At 46.3% G+C, this 19,587-nt stretch overlaps 1 protein-coding gene across 3 annotated transcripts in view; it reads left to right on the forward strand.

Annotated features, from left to right (window-relative positions):
* The window catches only part of Cow (Proteoglycan Cow), a 644,780-nt gene that overhangs the window by 601,280 nt on the left and 23,913 nt on the right, over positions 1-19,587 (forward strand). For all 3 annotated transcript variants that reach the window (XM_070084478.1, XM_070084479.1, XM_070084480.1), the window contains exon 5: positions 10,834-10,982. In XM_070084478.1, the coding sequence (XP_069940579.1) occupies positions 10,834-10,982 (149 nt within the window). The remainder of the gene's footprint in view (positions 1-10,833; positions 10,983-19,587) is intronic.

Genomic DNA, 19,587 nt, shown 5'->3' on the forward strand with positions numbered 1-19,587 from the left:
AGTTTAGCAACACTGACAGTTACTGCAGGAACCACCAGGAAGTTTAGCAACACTGACAGTTACTGCAGGAACCACCAGGAAGTTTAGCAACACTGACAGTTACTGCAGGAGCCACCAGGAAGTTTAGCAACACTGACAGTTACTGCAGGAACCACCAGGAAGTTTAGCAACACTGACAGTTACTGCAGGAACCACCAGGAAGTTTAGCAACACTGACAGTTACTGCAGGAACCACCAGGAAGGTTAGCAACACTGACAGTTACTGCAGGAACCACCAGGAAGGTTAGCAACACTGACAGTTACTGCAGGAACCACCAGGAAGGTTAGCAACACTGACAGTTACTGCAGGAACCACCAGGAAGGTTAGCAACACTGACAGTTACTGCAGGAACCACCAGGAAGTTTAGCAACACTGACAGTTACTGCAGGAACCACCAGGAAGTTTAGCAACACTGACAGTTACTGCAGGAACCACCAGGAAGTTTAGCAACGCTGACAGTTACTGCAGGAACCACCAGGAAGTTTAGCAACACTGACAGTTACTGCAGGAACCACCAGGAAGTTTAGCAACGCTGACAGTTACTGCAGGAACCACCAGGAAGTTTAGCAACACTGACAGTTACTGCAGGAACCACCAGGAAGTTTAGCAACACTGACAGTTACTGCAGGAACCACCAGGAAGTTTAGCAACACTGACAGTTACTGCAGGAACCACCAGGAAGTTTAGCAACACTGACAGTTACTGCAGGAACCACCAGGAAGTTTAGCAACACTGACAGTTGCTGCAGGAACCACCAGGAAGTTTAGCAACACTGACAGTTACTGTAGGAACCACCAGGAAGGTTAGCAACACTGACAGTTACTGCAGGAACCACCAGGAAGGTTAGCAACACTGACAGTTACTGCAGGAACCACCAGGAAGTTTAGCAACACTGACAGTTGCTGCAGGAACCACCAGGAAGTTTAGCAACACTGACAGTTACTGCAGGAACCACCAGGAAGGTTAGCAACACTGACAGTTACTACAGGAGCCACCAGGAAGGTTAGTAACACTGACAGTTACTGCAGCAGACAGAACAGCTTTGATTCATACATAACATCACTGCAGCAGGCAGAACAGCACTGCAGCAGATAGAGCAGCACTGCAGCATGCAAAACAGAACTACAGCAGGCAGGACAGCACTGCAGCAGACAGAGCAGCACTCTAGCAGGTAGAACAAAACTGCAGCAGACAGAACAGCACTGCAACAGACAGAACAGCACTGTAGCAGACAGAACAGCACTGTAGCAGGCAGAACAGCACTGTAGCAGGCAGAACAGCACTGTAGCAGGCAGAACAGCACTGTAGCAGGCAAAACAGCACTGTAGCAGGCAGAACAGCACTGAAACACACAGAACAGCACTGCAACAGACAGAACAGCACTGCAACAGACAGAACAGCACTGCAACAGACAGAACAGCACTGCAACAGACAGAACAGCACTGAAACACACAGAACAGCACTGCAACAGACAGAACAGCACTGCAACAGACAGAACAGCACTGCAACAGACAGAACAGCACTGCAACAGAGAGAACAGCACTGCAACAGACAGAACAGCACTGCAACAGACAGAACAGCACTGCAACAGACAGAACAGCACTGCAACAGACAGAACAGCACTGCAACAGACAGAACAGCACTGCAACAGACAGAACAGCACTGCAACAGACAGAACAGCACTGCAACAGACAGAACAGCACTGCAACAGAGAGAACAGCACTGCAACAGACAGAACAGCACTGCAACAGACAGAACAGCACTGCAACAGACAGAACAGCACTGCAACAAAGAGAACAGCACTGCAACAGACAGAACAGCACTGCAACAGACAGAACAGCACTGCAACAGACAGAACAGCACTGCAACAGACAGAACAGCACTGCAACAGAGAGAACAGCACTGCAACAGACAGAACAGCACTGCAACAGAGAGAACAGCACTGCAACAGAGAGAACAGCACTCTTAATCCTCTCCATCTCCAGGATCTGAAAAGTTGGATGAATCACTTATTGAGATCAGGTTTGGAAAAAAAACGTGATAACTTTATTGACTGACTCGTTGAGTGTGACTCGTTTACTCACTCGTTGAGTGTGACTCGTTTACTCACTCGTTGAGTGTGACTCGTTTACTCACTCGTTGAGTGTGACTCGTTTACTCACTCGTTGAGTGTGACTCGTTTACTCACTCGTTGAGTGTGACTCGTTTACTTACTCGTTGAGTGTGACTCGTTTACTCACTCGTTGAGTGTGACTCGTTTACTCACTCGTTGAGTGTGACTCGTTTACTCACTCGTTGAGTGTGACTCGTTTACTTACTCGTTGAGTGTGACTCGTTTACTTACTCGTTGAGTGTGACTCGTTTACTTACTCGTTGAGTGTAACTCGTTTACTCACTCGTTGAGTGTGACTCGTTTACTTACTCGTTGAGTGTAACTCGTTTACTCACTCGTTGAGTGTGACTCGTTTACTTACTCGTTGAGTGTAACTCGTTTACTCACTCGTTGAGTGTGACTCGTTTACTTACTCGTTGAGTGTGACTCGTTTACTTACTCGTTGAGTGTGACTCGTTTACTTACTCGTTGAGTGTGACTCGTTTACTCACTCGTTGAGTGTGACTCGTTTATTCACTCGTTGAGTGTGACTCGTTTATTCACTCGTTGAGTGTGACTCGTTTATTCACTCGTTGAGTGTGACTCGTTTACTCACTCGATGAGTGTAACTCGTTTACTCACTCGTTGAGTGTGACTCGTTTACTTACTCGTTGAGTGTGACTCGTTTACTCACTCGTTCAGTGTGACTCGTTTATTCACTCGTTGAGTGTGACTCGTTTATTCACTCGTTGAGTGTGACTCGTTTACTCACTCGTTGAGTGTGACTCGTTTACTCACTCGTTGAGTGTGACTCGTTTATTCGCTCGTTGAGTGTGACTCATTTACTCACTCGATGAGTGTAACTCGTTTACTCACTCTTTGAGTGTGACTCGTTTAGTTGGAGTTCTGTCCTTTCAACACTGTGGGTCTATTGCTGAAGTAACAAGTATCTATCTGTCTATCTATCTATGTATATATATATATATATATATATATATATATATATATATATATATATATATATATATATATATATATATATATATATATATATATATATATATATATATATAAATATATATATATATATATATATATATATATATATATATATATATATATATATATATATATATATATATATATATATATATATATATATATATATATATATCAGATATGGTAAACACGAGGAAATTAAATCTTCATCAGAGTACAAAACAAATTCTGGCCATAAAATAGAGCGAAACACCAACATCAAAGACCTGGGAGTGATCATGTCGAAGGATCTCACCTTAAAGGACCATAACATTGTATCAATCGCATCTGCTAGAAAAATGACAGGATGGATAATGAGAACCTTCAAAACTAGGGAGGCCAAGCCCATGATGACACTCTTCAGGTCACTTGTTCTATCTAGGCTGGAATATTGCTGCACACTAACAGCACCTTTCAAGGCAGGTGAAATTGCTGACATAGAAAATGTACAGAGAACCTTCACGGCGCTCATAACGGAGATAAAACACCTCAATTACTGGGAGCGCTTGAGGTTCCTAAACCTGTACTCCCTGGAACGCAGGCGGGAGATATACATGATTATATACACCTGGAAAATCCTAGAGGGACTAGTACCAAACTTGCACACGAAAATCACTCACTACGAAAGCAAAAGACTTGGCAGACGATGCAACATCCCCCCAATGAAAAGCAGGGGTGTCACTAGCACGTTAAGAGACCATACAATAAGTGTCAGGGGCCCGAGACTGTTCAACTGCCTCCCAGCATACATAAGGGGGATTACCAATAGACCCCTGGCAGTCTTCAAGCTGGCACTGGACAAGCACCTAAAGTCGGTTCCTGATCAGCCGGGCTGTGGCTCGTACGTTGGTTTGCGTGTAGCCAGCAGTAACAGCCTGGTTGATCAGGCTCTGATCCACCAGGAGGCCTGGTCACAAACCTGGCCGCGGGGTCGTTGACCCCCGGAACTCTCTCCAGGTAAACTCCAGGTATATATATATATATATATATATATATATATATATATATATATATATATATATATATATATATATATATATATATATATATATATATGTATGTATAAATTAAGAAGAAATTATACATTAAACATACATAAGTTGATATATGAGCCACTTGTTCAACATTTGGTATCTTTATTTTGGCAATGTTTCGCTCACCAGTGACCTTTTCACTCCAATATATTAAATTTAGAGTAAATTGAAAAGATTTTATAATGAGCTGTGAGAAGGTATGTTGACTGTGTAATGTGTTGCTGCTGTGCTGTAACTGTGTTGCTGCTGTGCTGTAACTGTGTTGCTGCTGTGCTGTAACTGTGTTGCTGTTGTGCTGTAACTGTGTTGCTGCTGTGCTGTGACTGTGTTGCTGCTGTGCTGTAACTGTGTTGCTGCTGTGCTGTGACTGTGTTGCTGCTGTGCTGTAACTGTGTCGCTGCTGTGCTGTGACTGTGTTGCTGCTGTGCTGTAACTGTGTTGCTGCTGTGCTGTAACTGTGTTGCTGTTGTGCTGTAACTGTGTTGCTGCTGTGCTGCGACTGTGTTGCTGCTGTGCTGTAACTGTGTTGCTGCTGTGCTGTAACTGTGTTGCTGCTGTACTGTAACTGTGTTGCTGTTGTGCTGTAACTGTGTTGCTGCTGTACTGTAACTGTGTTGCTGCTGTGCTGTAACTGTGTTGCTGTTGTGCTGTGACTGTGTTGCTGCTGTACTGTAACTGTGTTGCTGTTGTGCTGTAACTGTGTTGCTGCTGTACTGTAACTGTGTTGCTGCTGTGCTGTAACTGTGTCGCTGCTGTGCTGTGACTGTGTTGCTGCTGTACTGTAACTGTGTTGCTGTTGTGCTGTAAATGTGTCGCTGCTGTGCTGTGACTGTGTTGCTGCTGTGCTGTAACTGTGTTGCTGCTGTGCTGTAACTGTGTCGCTCCTGTGCTGTGACTGTGTCGCTGCTGTGCTGTAACTGTGTTGCTGCTGTGCTGTAACTGTGTTGCTGCTGTGCTGTAACTGTGTTGCTGCTGTGCTGTAACTGTGTTGCTGCTATGCTGTAACTGTGTTGCTGCTGTACTGTAACTGTGTTGCTGCTGTGCTGTAACTGTGTTGCTGCTGTACTGTAACTGTGTCGCTGCTGTGCTGTGACTGTGTTGCTGCTGTGCTGTAACTGTGTCGCTGCTGTGCTGTAACTGTGTTGCTGCTGTGCTGTAACTGTGTCGCTGCTGTGCTGTGACTGTGTCGCTGCTGTGCTGTAACTGTGTTGCTGCTGTGCTGTAACTGTGTCGCTGCTGTGCTGTAACTGTGTTGCTGCTGTGCTGTAACTGTGTCGCTGCTGTGCTGTGACTGTGTCGCTGCTGTGCTGCGACTGTGTTGCTGCTGTGCTGTAACTGTGTTGCTGCTGTGCTGTAACTGTGTTGCTGCTGTGCTGTAACTGTGTTGCTGCTGTGCTGTAACTGTGTTGCTGCTGTGCTGTAACTGTGTCGCTGCTGTGCTGTAACTGTGTTGCTGCTGTGCTGTAACTGTGTTGCTGCTGTGCTGTAACTGTGTCGCTGCTGTGCTGTGACTGTGTCGCTGCTGTGCTGTGACTGTGTTGCTGCTGTGCTGTAACTGTGTTGATGCTGTGCTGTGACTGTGTTGCTGCTGTACTGTAACTGTGTTGCTGCTGTGCTGTAACTGTGTTGCTGCTATGCTGTAACTGTGTTGCTGCTGTACTGTAACTGTGTTGCTGCTGTGCTGTAACTGTGTTGCTGCTGTACTGTAACTGTGTTGCTGCTGTGCTGTAACTGTGTTGCTGCTGTGCTGTAACTGTGTTGCTGCTGTGCTGTAACTGTGTTGCTGCTGTGCTGTAACTGTGTTGCTGCTGTGCTGTAACTGTGTTGCTGCTGTACTGTAACTGTGTTGCTGCTGTGCTGTAACTGTGTTGCTGCTGTGCTGTAACTGTGTTGCTGCTGTGCTGTAACTGTGTTGCTGCTGTGCTGTAACTGTGTTGCTGCTGTGCTGTAACTGTGTTGCTGCTATGCTGTAACTGTGTTGCTGCTGTACTGTAACTGTGTTGCTGCTGTGCTGTAACTGTGTTGCTGCTGTACTGTAACTGTGTTGCTGCTGTGCTGTAACTGTGTTGCTGCTGTGCTGTAACTGTGTTGCTGTTGTGCTGTAACTGTGTTGCTGCTGTACTGTAACTGTGTTGCTGCTATGCTGTAACTGTGTTGCTGCTGTACTGTAACTGTGTTGCTGCTGTGCTGTAACTGTGTTGCTGCTGTGCTGTAACTGTGTTGCTGCTGTACTGTAACTGTGTTGCTGCTGTGCTGTGACTGTGTTGCTGCTGTGCTGTAACTGTGTTGGTGCTGTACTGTAACTGTGTTGCTGCTGTGCTCTAACTGTGTTGGTGCTGTACTGTAACTGTGTTGCTGCTGTACTGTAACTGTGTTGCTGCTGTGCTGTAACTGTGTTGCTGCTGTGCTCTAACTGTGTTGGTGCTGTACTGTAACTGTGTTGCTGCTGTGCTGTAACTGTGTTGCTGCTGTGCTGTAACTGTGTTGCTGCTGTGCTGTAACTGTGTTGCTGCTGTGCTGTAACTGTGTTGCTGCTGCTGTGCTGTAACTGTGTTGCTGCTGTGCTGTAACTGTGTTGCTGCTGTGCTGTAACTGTGTTGCTGCTGTGTTGTAAATGTGTTGCTGCTGTTATGTGACTGTGTTGCTGCTGTGCTGCGACTGTGTTGCTGCTGTGCTGTAACTGTGTTGCTGCTGTGCTGTAACTGTGTTGCTGCTGTGCTGTAACTGTGTTGGTGCTGTGCTGTAACTGTGTTGCTGCTGTGCTGTAACTGTGTTGCTGCTGTGCTGTAACTGTGTTGCTGCTGTGCTGTAACTGTGTTGCTGCTGCTGTGCTGTAACTGTGTTGCTGCTGTGCTGTAACTGTGTTGCTGCTGTGCTGTAACTGTGTTGCTGCTGTGTTGTAAATGTGTTGCTGCTGTTATGTGACTGTGTTGCTGCTGTGCTGCGACTGTGTTGCTGCTGTGCTGTAACTGTGTTGCTGCTGTGCTGTAACTGTGTTGCTGCTGTGCTGTAACTGTGTTGCTGCTGTGCTCTAACTGTGTTGCTGCTGTGCTCTAACTGTGTTGGTGCTGTACTGTAACTGTGTTGCTGCTGTACTGTAACTGTGTTGCTGCTGTGCTGTAACTGTGTTGCTGCTGTGCTGTAACTGTGTTGCTGCTGCTGTGCTGTAACTGTGTTGCTGCTGTGCTGTAACTGTGTTGCTGCTGTGCTGTAACTGTGTTGCTGCTGTGTTGTAAATGTGTTGCTGCTGTTATGTGACTGTGTTGCTGCTGTGCTGCGACTGTGTTGCTGCTGTGCTGTAACTGTGTTGCTGCTGTGCTGTAACTGTGTTGCTGCTGTGCTGTAACTGTGTTGCTGCTATGCTGTAACTGTGTCGCTGCTGTACTGTAACTGTGTTGCTGCTGTGCTGTAACTGTGTTGCTGCTGTGCTGTAACTGTGTTGCTGCTGTGCTGTAACTGTGTTGCTGCTGTGCTGTAACTGTGTTGCTGCTGTGCTGTAACTGTGTTGCTGCTGTGCTGTAACTGTGTTGCTGCTGTGCTGCGACTGTGTTGCTGCTGTGCTGTAACTGTGTTGCTGCTGTGCTGTAACTGTGTTGCTGCTATGCTCTAACTGTGTTGCTGCTGTACTGTAACTGTGTTGCTGCTGTGCTGTAACTGTGTTGCTGCTGTGCTGTAACTGTGTTGCTGCTGTGCTGTAACTGTGTTGCTGCTGTGCTGTAACTGTGTTGCTGCTGTGCTGTAACTGTGTTGCTGCTGTGCTGTAACTGTGTTGCTGCTGTGCTGTAACTGTGTTGCTGCTGTGCTGCGACTGTGTTGCTGCTGTGCTGTAACTGTGTTGCTGCTGTGCTGTGACTGTGTTGCTGCTGTGCTGTAACTGTGTTGCTGCGGCGCTGTAACTGTGTTACTACTGTGCTGTAACTGTGTTGCTTCTGTGCAGTAACTGTGTTGCTGCTGTGCTGTAACTGTGTTGCTGCTGTGCTGCGACTGTGTTGCTGCTGTGCTGTAACTGTGTTGCTGCTGTGCTGCGACTGTGTTGCTGCTGTGCTGTAACTGTGTTGCTGTTGTGCTGTAACTGTGTTGCTGCTGTGCTGTAACTGTGTTGCTGCTGTGCTGTAACTGTGTTGCTGCTGTGCTGTAAATGTGTTGCTGCTGTGCTGTAACTGTGTTGCTGCAGTGCTGCAACTGTGTTGTTGCTGTGCTGCGACTGTGTTGCTGCTGTGCTGTAACTGTGTTGCTGCTGTGCTGCGACTGTGTTGCTGCAGTGCTGTAACTGTGTTGCTGCTGTGCTGCGACTGTGTTGCTGTGAGTGCTATCACCTGTGTTGGCCGGATATGTACCTCGACTTGGCTATTGTAGCAGCAACATTAACCGAGCTCAATGACAAAGAAAGCTGCCCAGTAATGCAGAGGAAAAATAAACGACATGGAAGCCAAATATCACTGCATTTACTGAGGAGAACATCAGTGCAAGTCAGAATTATAAAATACTCATCTTGTTTTCTTTATAATTGTCTCCATCATGGCGAGTTTATGCCACTGATATGTTTTACGACACCCGAATTATTCCATCAGGACACTGGAGCCCCCCGGGCCAGTAAGTACTTCCTGGAACACTGCTGGACGGCCACGGATAACCACATTACTACACCGGAAACAAAGGGAAAGGAGAGTAAGGAACAAGGAACACATTAGTCAAAATACCGAACAAGTTCCTTGGGGATGCTAGTAGGGGAATAAATTCTCTCTGAGACAAAAGGAAGAAGCGTCGAGCGTTGGGCCACATCACAGAAAGATCCTAATCTAAAGATTTCCATTCCTATGTGGCTTGTTCTGCGTTGTTAACAACGTCTGTTTGAGGTCGCATTGCGTGAGTCAGAATGTGAGGGACAGTGTCTGGTTCATTAGATAAACTGGCATTCAGTGAGGTGAGGAGGAGACAGCAGCAGCGTCGAGAGAAGAAATTGTAAGAAAATTTGCAGTTTGTGTTATTTTTACATTAGGCTTGAGTTAGGCGTCATGTTTGTGCAGTGTTGAAGCACAAGTGGGACGTTGCCAGGGTCAGGCAAACTCTCTGTGTCAACACAGTGTGGTAGAGATCTCTGTGTCAACACAGTGAGGTAGAGATCTCTGTGTCAACACAGTGTGGTAGAGATCTCTGTGTCAACACAGTGTGGTAGAGATCTCTGTGTCAACACAGTGTGGTAGAGATCTCTGTGTCAACACAGTGTGGTAGAGATCTCTGTGTCAACACAGTGTGGTAGAGATCTCTGTGTCAACACTGTGTGGTAGAGATCTCTGTGTCAACACAGTGTGGTAGAAATCTCTGTGTCAACACTGTGTGGTAGAGATCTCTGTGTCAACACAGTGTGGTAGAGATCTCTGTGTCAACACTGTGTGGTAGAGATCTCTGTGTCAACACAGTGTGGTAGAGATCTCTGTGTCAACACAGTGTGGTAGAGATCTCTGTGTCAACACTGTGTGGTAGAGATCTCTGTGTCAACACAGTGTGGTAGAGATCTCTGTGTCAACACTGTGTGGTAGAGATCTCTGTGTCAACACAGTGTGGTAGAGATCTCTGTGTCAACACTGTGTGGTAGAGATCTCTGTGTCAACACAGTGTGGTAGAGATCTCTGTGTCAACACAGTGTGGTAGAGTTCTCTGTGTCAACACAGTGTGGTAGAGATCTCTGTGTCATCACAGTGTGGTAGAGATCTCTGTGTCAACACAGTGTGGTAGAGATATCTGTGTCAACACAGTGTGGTAGAGATCTCTGTGTCAACACAGTGTGGTAGAGATCTCTGTGTCAACACAGTGTGGTAGAGATCTCTGTGTCAACACAGTGTGGTAGAGATCTCTGTGTCAACACAGTGTGGTAGAGATCTCTGTGTCAACACAGTGTGGTAGAGATCTCTGTGTCAACACAGTGTGGTAGAGATCTCTGTGTCAACACAGTGTGGTAGAGATCTCTGTGTCAACACAGTGTTGTAGAGATCTCTGTGTCAACACAGTGTTGTAGAGATCTCTGTGTCAACACAGTGTGGTAGAGATCTGTGTCAACACTGTATGGGTGGGGATGTGGCGGTTTCTCCCTGGGGGATGGGTGGGTTTCTCCCTGAGGGGTAGGAATGGGGTTTTCCCTGGGGATTGAATGGGTTTCTCCCAGGGGGATGGGTGAGTTTCTTTTTGGGAATGGGTTGGGTTTTTCCCAGGTGGATGGGTAGCTTTCTTCTTGGGGAATGGGTTGGGTTTCTCCCATTGGGATGGGTAGCTTTCTTCTTGGGGAATGGGTTGGGTTTCTCCCAGGGGGATGGGTAGCTTTCTTCTTGAGGAATGGGTTGGGTTTCTCCCGGGGGGATGGGTAGCTTTCTTCTTGGGGAATGGGTTGGGTTTCTCCCAGGGGGATGAGTAGGTTTCTTGGAGAATGGGTTGGGTTTCTCCCGGGGGGATGGGTAGGTTTCTTCCTCTTCCCTCGCCTCTATTCTACTCGCTCTGACTTCTAATGTTTAAACTATTACCATTATGTCAGGTATTAGTTTTGAGAGTTTCGTGCTTCTACCATAAACTGCGCGACACTTCCAGCTATGGCTGGGCTACTTTCCGTGTGCTAACTCTGATGGTTGTTGTTGCAGACAGTGTCCGTCGTGTCCTGTGGTTGGTCCAGTATTCCTGTGTGGCTCTGACAACCGCACCTACTCATCCACGTGTCGTCTCAACTACCACAACTGCATACACGACGCTAACGTCCACATCGCTTGCAAAGGATTCTGTCCCTGTAAAGGTCAGTCGTTATATATTTTTATATATATATATAGAGAGAGAGAGAGAGACAGAGAGAGACAGACAGAGACAGAGAGGAGGGGGTGAAAGAGGCTCTACTCAGCTAATACTTTCTTGAAGGTGAGACTTCAAGAATTTTTTCCCAGTCTTTGTCTTCTAATTTAATACCGACTTATGCAGAATTGTTATAACACGTTTAATTAGCACCCCAAGACGTTTGTATACACGATGGCCTCTTCCCTCATGGCTGCCACGCTGGCGCTCGTGTAGCGCCACGATCTCCGTGGTGGGAGAAAAAGAAATTGCTAAATTTCCGTTGTGTGTGAGCAAAGTGAGTGTCCATGTTTGATCCCCTGGTACGGGTGGAAACATTGGACTGCTGTCCCTGTTCACCTAGCAGTAAGTAAGTACCTGAGTATTAGCCGACTCGTGTGGGTCGCATCCTGGGGCACAAAATTAACCTAAAGTGCCTGAAATGCTCAACATAACAAGCGGCTTTCTGTATAGTAGTATGTCACTGATGTCAGCTATGGTCTGTATACCTTGTACATGTACTGGTAGAAATAAATATTATTATTATTATTATTATTATTATTATTATTATTATTATTATTATTATTACTTAGGAGTATATACACGTCATTTTTTTGTTGTAACTACAAATGTAAATTTTGGATTCTCAGTTTCTGGAGGACAGTAAGTAGTGAGAGATTTTGACCATTGCTTTAAAAAAAACACGTAAACAAACACAAGGACGTGTTGAAAAGTGTTTCAGTCGTGGGACCATCATCACTTCAGAAGTGATCAAGGTTTCAGGACCGAAACGTCTTCTAATACGTCCTGGTGTTTGTTTACTCGTCTCTTTAAACCACCTTGTCGGTGTCTGTTACCGAGGTTTATGTTATAAACGGTTTAGAAAACCGATAAGTTGCAAAGTTTTGGAATCTTTACTGAGGAAACGTTTCACCAGCCAGTGGCTTCTTCAGTCCACTGCAAAGAAGAACGGGAGAAAAAGAGAAGGTAAATCAGAGGTAATCAGTCCCTCAGCCTGGAACAGAGTTCAGTCTGTCAGTCTTCATGGACGAAACACATTGTTTCCAGCCTGAGGGGACTGAGTGCCTAAACACCTCTTTTTCCCCCGTTCTTCTGTGTATTGGACTGAAGAAGCCACTGGTTGGCGAAACGTTTCCTCAATGAAGATTCCCAAATCCCTCACCCAACCCTCTCAAGGAACTTCACATCCTTTACTCACCACTCAAAGGGCTCAAGTTCTAAAAATTTAGATTTAGAAAAGGTACAGGAAAAGTATTACAACCCAGGAATCCAAATGGCCTGTTATCCCGAGTGTAATGGGAGCAAAATAAACACAGCAGAAAAAGTTTAGACTTATATTATCCTTCACCAATTTAGAACAGCAATATGTACACTATGTACAGAGATAAGTATAGTGCACTCCACGGTAAGCAAGGCAGAAATAGAAGCCACAAGATAGCAGACCGCGCTTCAACCAGCTCTAGAATGGGAATGACAAGGGCAGACAGGAGAGCGGTACCCACATAACCTCTGCGATTGCCAAAACCATCTTCTTATTGGCTAGAACCTGGTCACTAGTTGAACGACGGGGCCCCATCATCAACTCTTAGCAACCTGGTTCGCTGGTTGGGGGAGATAGCCTGTAAATGAGGGTGTGTACATGCGCCGAATAAAGGTTACGTACTCTTTGCATGCCACAAAAAGTTATGGTTGGCTATCAAAATAGGTTAGGTAAGTATGTGAAATGAGTGTGAGTTAGACGTGCCTAGCATGGACCAGTAGGCCTGCTGTAGTGCTCTTTATTTCTTACGTTCTTGTGTTCTTATCTCTAACATGACATAAAAGGGATATTAGATCATAGGTGTATAATCCTGCAAGTTGATAAACAAGACACATGTGTAACACCTAGGTATACCGAGAGATGTTTCGCCCACTAGGTTTCTTTATCAGTCTAACACTGACATACAAGGATGGAGTCTTTTATAGTGGAGCCAGTAGAAATAGAACAGTGCAGCAGTAGCAGATGCGCTCACATGTGGGTAAGGCCCACTAGTGGAATTAAGTCAGCATCAACTCATCCCCTTTGAAGGGTAGTAACGCAGACCAACTATATATGTGAAATAAAAACACTCATGTCAGTGATTAAACGTGTGAATACTGTTTTAAGTTTATGGGCGAAGATAAGTTATCTTGGTAGGAGTTACTGGAGTGTTTGCTCCTTGTTATGATGCACCACGACCCAGGAGGCAGTCAAGTCTCGTTATTCACAGGTAGTTTGCTTATACCGACCCTGTTCCTAATTCTGAACATTCTGTTTGTAAGAGATTGGTTAGTATAAACCACTATACACTCTGAAATAAATATAAATATGCAAATAGCAAAAATGGATGTAACACGTCTGGCAGAGAAGTGTCTCCGCCAGCGTGTGCGACATTAATATCTGTACATGTTTTTTCCCCGGCGTGGCTTCAGGACGGGTTACAGGATGCGACCTTCAGCACTCCGTTAATATTAACTCGCATATTAGGGCTCTGGTGGCCTGGTGGTTAACGCTCTCGCTTCACACGGTGAGGGCCTGGGTTCGATTCCCAGCCAGAGTAGAAACATTGGACGTGTTTCTTTCCACCTGTTGTCTATGTTCCCCATCAGTAAAATGGGTACCTGGGTGTTAGTCGACTGGTGTGGGTCGCATCCTGGGACACTGACCTAAGGAGGCCTGGTCACAGACCGGGCCGCGGGGGCGTTGACCCCCGGAACTTTCTCCAGGTATCTCCAGGTATTCACCTCCTGGATGAAAGTAGCAACAGATGTAAGGAGATTTGCCTATACATCTTTCTTGTCTTGGACAGTACCAATAATAATAATAATCTTGATTTCTACAAGTACATGATACAACTTATACAGACCATAGCTGACATCACTGACATACTATACTGAAAGCCCCTGGTTATTCAGAGCATTTCGGGCAATTTAGGTTAATTGTGTCCCCCAGGATGCGACCCACACCAGTCGGCTAACACCCTACTTGCTGATAGAACAGGGATAGCAGGTGTCTTAAGGAAACATGTCCAGTGTTTCCGCTCGACCCGGGGATCGAACCACAAACACTTAATATGTGAGTCGAGTGCGCTACCAACCGAGTTATGGGACACCAAAGAGAAACATCGGTATATAGTAGGATAAAACTCGAAGAAAAGACTTGAGGACAGAAACATACAGGAAAACAAAACCAACTTGGACAAATAATTTCCGGAAGCGAAAGAGAGAATAAAAAGAGAATGGTTACCCGGTGATGCGGTAAATTGAGGCTTGGTCACAGACCGGGCCGCGGGGGCGTTGACCCCTGGAACTCTCTCCAGGTAAACTCCAGGTAATAACATACATTAAAAATGAACCAACACGAAGACTCTTGGCAGCGGTAGTTGACTTTTACGAGATATTTACTGTTTACACCAAAGCGTCAGACAACAACAACAGCAGCAGCAGCGGCATAATAGTAGCAACAACAACAGTAACAGCAGCAGCAGAACGGTAACGGCAGCAACAGTAACAACAGCAACAGCAGCAGCAGCGGCATAATAGTAGCAACAACAACAGTAACAGCAGCAGCAGAACGGTAACGGCAGCAACAGTAACAGCAGCAACAGCAGCGGCAACGGCAAGAACAGCAACACCAGCAGTAACAGCAGCAACGGTAGCAACAGCAGCAACAACAGCGACAGGGTATGAATGAAGCAGCAACAGGCGCAGTTTCTGCTGTTCTTTTGAAACATAGAGTTGCACCCAACAGTGACCAGTCAGTCCCAGACCACGTACACGTGACCAGTCAGTCCCAGACCACGTACACGTGACCAGTCAGTCCCAGACCACGTACACGTGACCAGTCAGTCCCAGACCACGTACACGTGACCAGTCAGTCCCAGACCAAGTAAACGTGACTGGGAGGGACCAGTGAGCACCAGACCACGTACACACGATGGGGAGGAGCTATCTCGTCCTCGACCACGAATACACACACACACACACACACACACACATACAAACACACACACACACATATACACACACACACACACATAAACACACATACACACACACACACACACATACAAACACACACACACACATATATATACACACACACACACACACACACACACACACACACACACACACACACACACACACACACACACACACACACACACACACACACACACACACACATACACACACATACACACACACACACACACACACACACACACACATACAAACACACACACACACATATACACACACACACACACATAAACACACATACACACACACACACACACACCTGAAGGTCACACCATCTAAACGCAATGTGATCAGTTGTGTGAATAATGCAGTCACCGTCTAGTGCGAACATATATTACACTGACTATATTACAAACAGTATTTACAAAATCCCAGTTGGACAACACACTACGTCCAACATATGTGGTCACCACTGGATAATACAAACACATGTCCTAAGTGGAATGGTCAGTAATTTCCGGCGGATGGCCAAGGAGGGGCGAAGAAGCAGGGAAGAAGGAGGTGGATGGAAGAAGCCGAGGAGGAGTAGAAGAGGAAAAAAGTAAATGGTCGAGACGAGAAGTTGAGGCAAGAAAGAAATAATGTTTCTTGCGACCATTCTTGACCCAAGAGAAGAAGGAACCAAGAATTAGGAAGAACTCTGGCCGTACCATCAAGTAGCGGATATTACTCTCTCGGGAACTCCTTTCATTTAATTGTATGTCCGAGGCGTAAACTAACCAGTAAACCAAACCGCTAATACGTAAGAAAAACCCATGAAAAAACATGGTTTCACCCTCCCTCCAAAGGGAAGGGAACTCAAGAGAAAAACTAGATTAAATGAGGAGAATGTGTGTGTAACAGCGGAGGACGACGCCAGCAGATGGCGGAAAACTTGGTGGGAGACGAGGAATTTAGTTGAGTGACGACACTAATTGTTGAAGGTGCTGCTGGTGGTCGTCAGGTCCAACACACCAGCACACAGGACACCACACCAGCACACAGGACACCACACCAGCACACAGGACACAACACCAGTATACAGGACACCACACCAGCACACAGGACACAACACCAGCACACAGGACACCACACCAGCACACAGGACACCACACCAGCACACAGGACACCACACCAGCACACAGGACACCACACCAGCACACAGGACACCACACCATGTCTTTATCTCTCAGTTTATTTGTCTATCTGCCTATCTGTCTTTCTGTATGTCTATCTATCTATCTATCTATCTATCTATCTATCTATCTATCTATCTATCTATATATATATATATATATATATATATATATATATATATATATATATATATATATATATATATATATATATATATATATAGTGTAATTAGAGAGTTAGAGAGGACAGAGTTTCTGAGGTGCAAGTAGAATGAGCTCGGGGATACAGGTGGCAGAGATCAGTCACAGTAACTTTAGGATGTGCCTTTTTAGTCTCAGGAGTACTAGTAACTGGAACGCACTAAACGAAGAAAGGAAAATGAACACCATGCATATTTTAAAGGGCAATGGAATCGTGCCCCACAGACGAGAGATCTGGTGATGTGGTTCAACCCATATAAGTAAACTTGGAGATTACAAGCTTCCCCTCATACTGTTCCCGTACCACTAGTGACACACAAACATCAGTTCTATCTTATATTGCAACAACAATCACGCACCTTCACACACACACACACACACACACACACACACACACACACACACACACACACACACACACACACACACACACACACACACACACACACACACACACACACACACACACACACACACACACACACACACACACACACACACACACACACACACACACACACACACACACACACACACACACACACACACACCTGTGTCATTGACGTGTATAGTATGCAAAATTATGGAGAAGATTATCAGGAGGAGAGTGGTGGAGCACCTGGAACGGAACAGGAGTATAAATGCCAACCAGCACGGATTCACGGAAGGCAAATCCTGTGTCACAAACCTTCTGGAGTTTTATGATAAAATAACAGAAGTAAGACAAGAGAGAGAGGGGTGGGTTGATTGCATCTTCTTGGACTGCAAGAAGGCCTTTGACACAGTTCCTCACAAGAGATTAGTGCAGAAGCTAGAGCATCAGGCGCATATAACAGGAAGGGCACTGCAATGGATCAGAGAATACCTGACAGGGAGGCAACAACGAGTCAGGCCGTGGATTAGCCTAGAAAGTGACGTAGTGGAGGCGGGAACCATACATAGTTTTAAGGCGAGGCATGATAAACCTCATAGGGCAGGGAGAGAGAGGACCTGGTAGCAATCAGCGAAGAGGCGGGGCCAGGAGCTATGAATCGACCCCTGCAACCACAAATAGGTGAGTACACACACACACACACACACACACACACACATATGAGTAAATGAGAGTACTTACAAACTAAATTCACAATTTCAAGAGTAGGTATGATAAAGGCCAAGAGGCCAGGAAGTGACACTTGATCCCAGCTAGCATGGCGTCGATGCTCACAGAAATAATAAGTGAAACATTCCCTGAGAGATGTCAAATATTATAGAGAGAGAGACAGACAGACTGGAGGGTCCTAGCCTGAAGATACACTGATTGTTACGCCGGATGGGGTTGAGAGAAGAATGAAGGAGTATAAAAAGGAACGAAAAGATAGAAGATGGTAAGAGTAAGTCAGGAACAAAGGAGAGGTGAGAGGCTGAGGAAGTGGTAGGAGGGAGGCTGAGAGGAGAGGCGACGGGGAGGGAGGGAAGGGGAGAGAGAGAGAGAGAGAGAGAGAGAGAGAGAGAGAGAGAGAGAGAGGAAAGGAGACAGGCAGGGTAGGAGAGAAGGGAAGGAGTCGGGAAGAGGACAGAGGCAGGAAGAGAGTCAGGGAGTGAGGGAGAGAGACGCATCTCCCTCACACCTGGTGTTCTTACCAACAATTAGTCAAGAAGTGACAGTAATGTTTTACTTTAGTCATTATCACCCACAACTGTTTCCTCCCACTGTCTCCTCCTCCATCTCTTCGTCCCTCATCCCTCCCTCCTCCCTCCCTTCCTTCCTGCCTTCAATCCTTCCTTCCCTGCTCTCCCACTTTCACCTCCTTCCACACTCCCTACCTTCCCTCTTCCTCCTTACTCCCCACCACCCCTTCATTGCCCTAACCTCCCTTCCCTGCTCTAGCCTCCCCTCCCTGCTCTAGCCTCCCTTCCCTGCCATGTTGTGGTCCATCACATGACACTATATATATTCTTCTTATCCGGAGCTCTTCCACTCCGTCCTTCCCTCCTCCGCTCCATCTTTCCTTTCTCTTCTCTTCCCTCTCTCTCTTCTTTCTGTCTCTCTCTCCTTACACTTATGCCGTGTTCATTTCCTCTTGTTGTTCCTGCTTGTCGTTCGCGTCCTCCTCCTATTGCTGTTTCACCTGCTGCTGCTGCTGTTGCTGCTGTTGTTGCTGCTGCTGCTGCTGCTGCTGCTGCTGCTGCTGCTGCTGCTGCTGCTGCTGCTGCTGCTGCTGCTGCTGCTGCTGCTGCTGCTGCTGCTGCTGCTGCTTTCTTGGACATCCTGGAGTCATGGGTGTTTATTTATTCATGGACCTCAGTAGGTACTTATGGCAGTGCGGTGCACTTTATGCTGTTACAGCATGCAGTATTGATGCTGCACACACACACACACACACAAGGTATAATAAAGCTCATGGAGCAGGAAGAGTGACCTAGTGGCTACCAGCTAAGAGGCGGCGCCAGGAGCTGTAACTCGGCCCCTGCAACCACAACCCCTGCAACACACACACACACACACACACACACACATTTTCTTGGACTACAAGAAGGCTTTCGACACAGTTCCTCACAAGAGATTAGTGCAGAAGCTAGAGGAACAGGCACGTATAACAGGAAGGGCACTGCAATGGATCAGAGAATATCTAACAGGGAGGCAACAACGAGTCATGGTACGTGATGCGGTATCACAATGGGCACCTGTCCCACAGGGGTCAGTCCTAGGACCAGTGCTATACTTGGTATATGTGACTGACATGACGGAAGGGATAGACTCAGAAGTGTCCTTATTTGCAGATGATGTGAAGTTAATGAGGAGAATTAAATCAGATAAGGATCAGACCTGGACAGGCTGGACACGTGGTCCAGCAACTGGCTTCTCGAATTTTACCCCGCCCAATGCAAAGTCACGAAGATCGGGGAAGGGCAAAGAAGACCGCAGACAGAGTATAGGCTAGGTGGCCAAAGACTGCAAACTTCGCTCGAGGTGAAAGATCTTGGGGTGAGTATAACACCGAGCACGTCTCCGGAAGCATACATCCAACAGATAACTGATGCAGCATATGAGCGCCTGGCAAACCTGAGATTAGCGTTCCGATACCTAATAAGGAACCTTTCAAGACACTGTACACCATGTACGTCAGGCCCATACTGGAGTATGCAGCACCAGTTTGGAACCCACACCGGGTCAAGCACGTCAAGAAATTA

Source organism: Cherax quadricarinatus, chromosome 13 (genome assembly GCF_038502225.1).
Source record: "Cherax quadricarinatus isolate ZL_2023a chromosome 13, ASM3850222v1, whole genome shotgun sequence".
Taxonomy (NCBI): Eukaryota; Metazoa; Arthropoda; class Malacostraca; order Decapoda; family Parastacidae; genus Cherax; species Cherax quadricarinatus.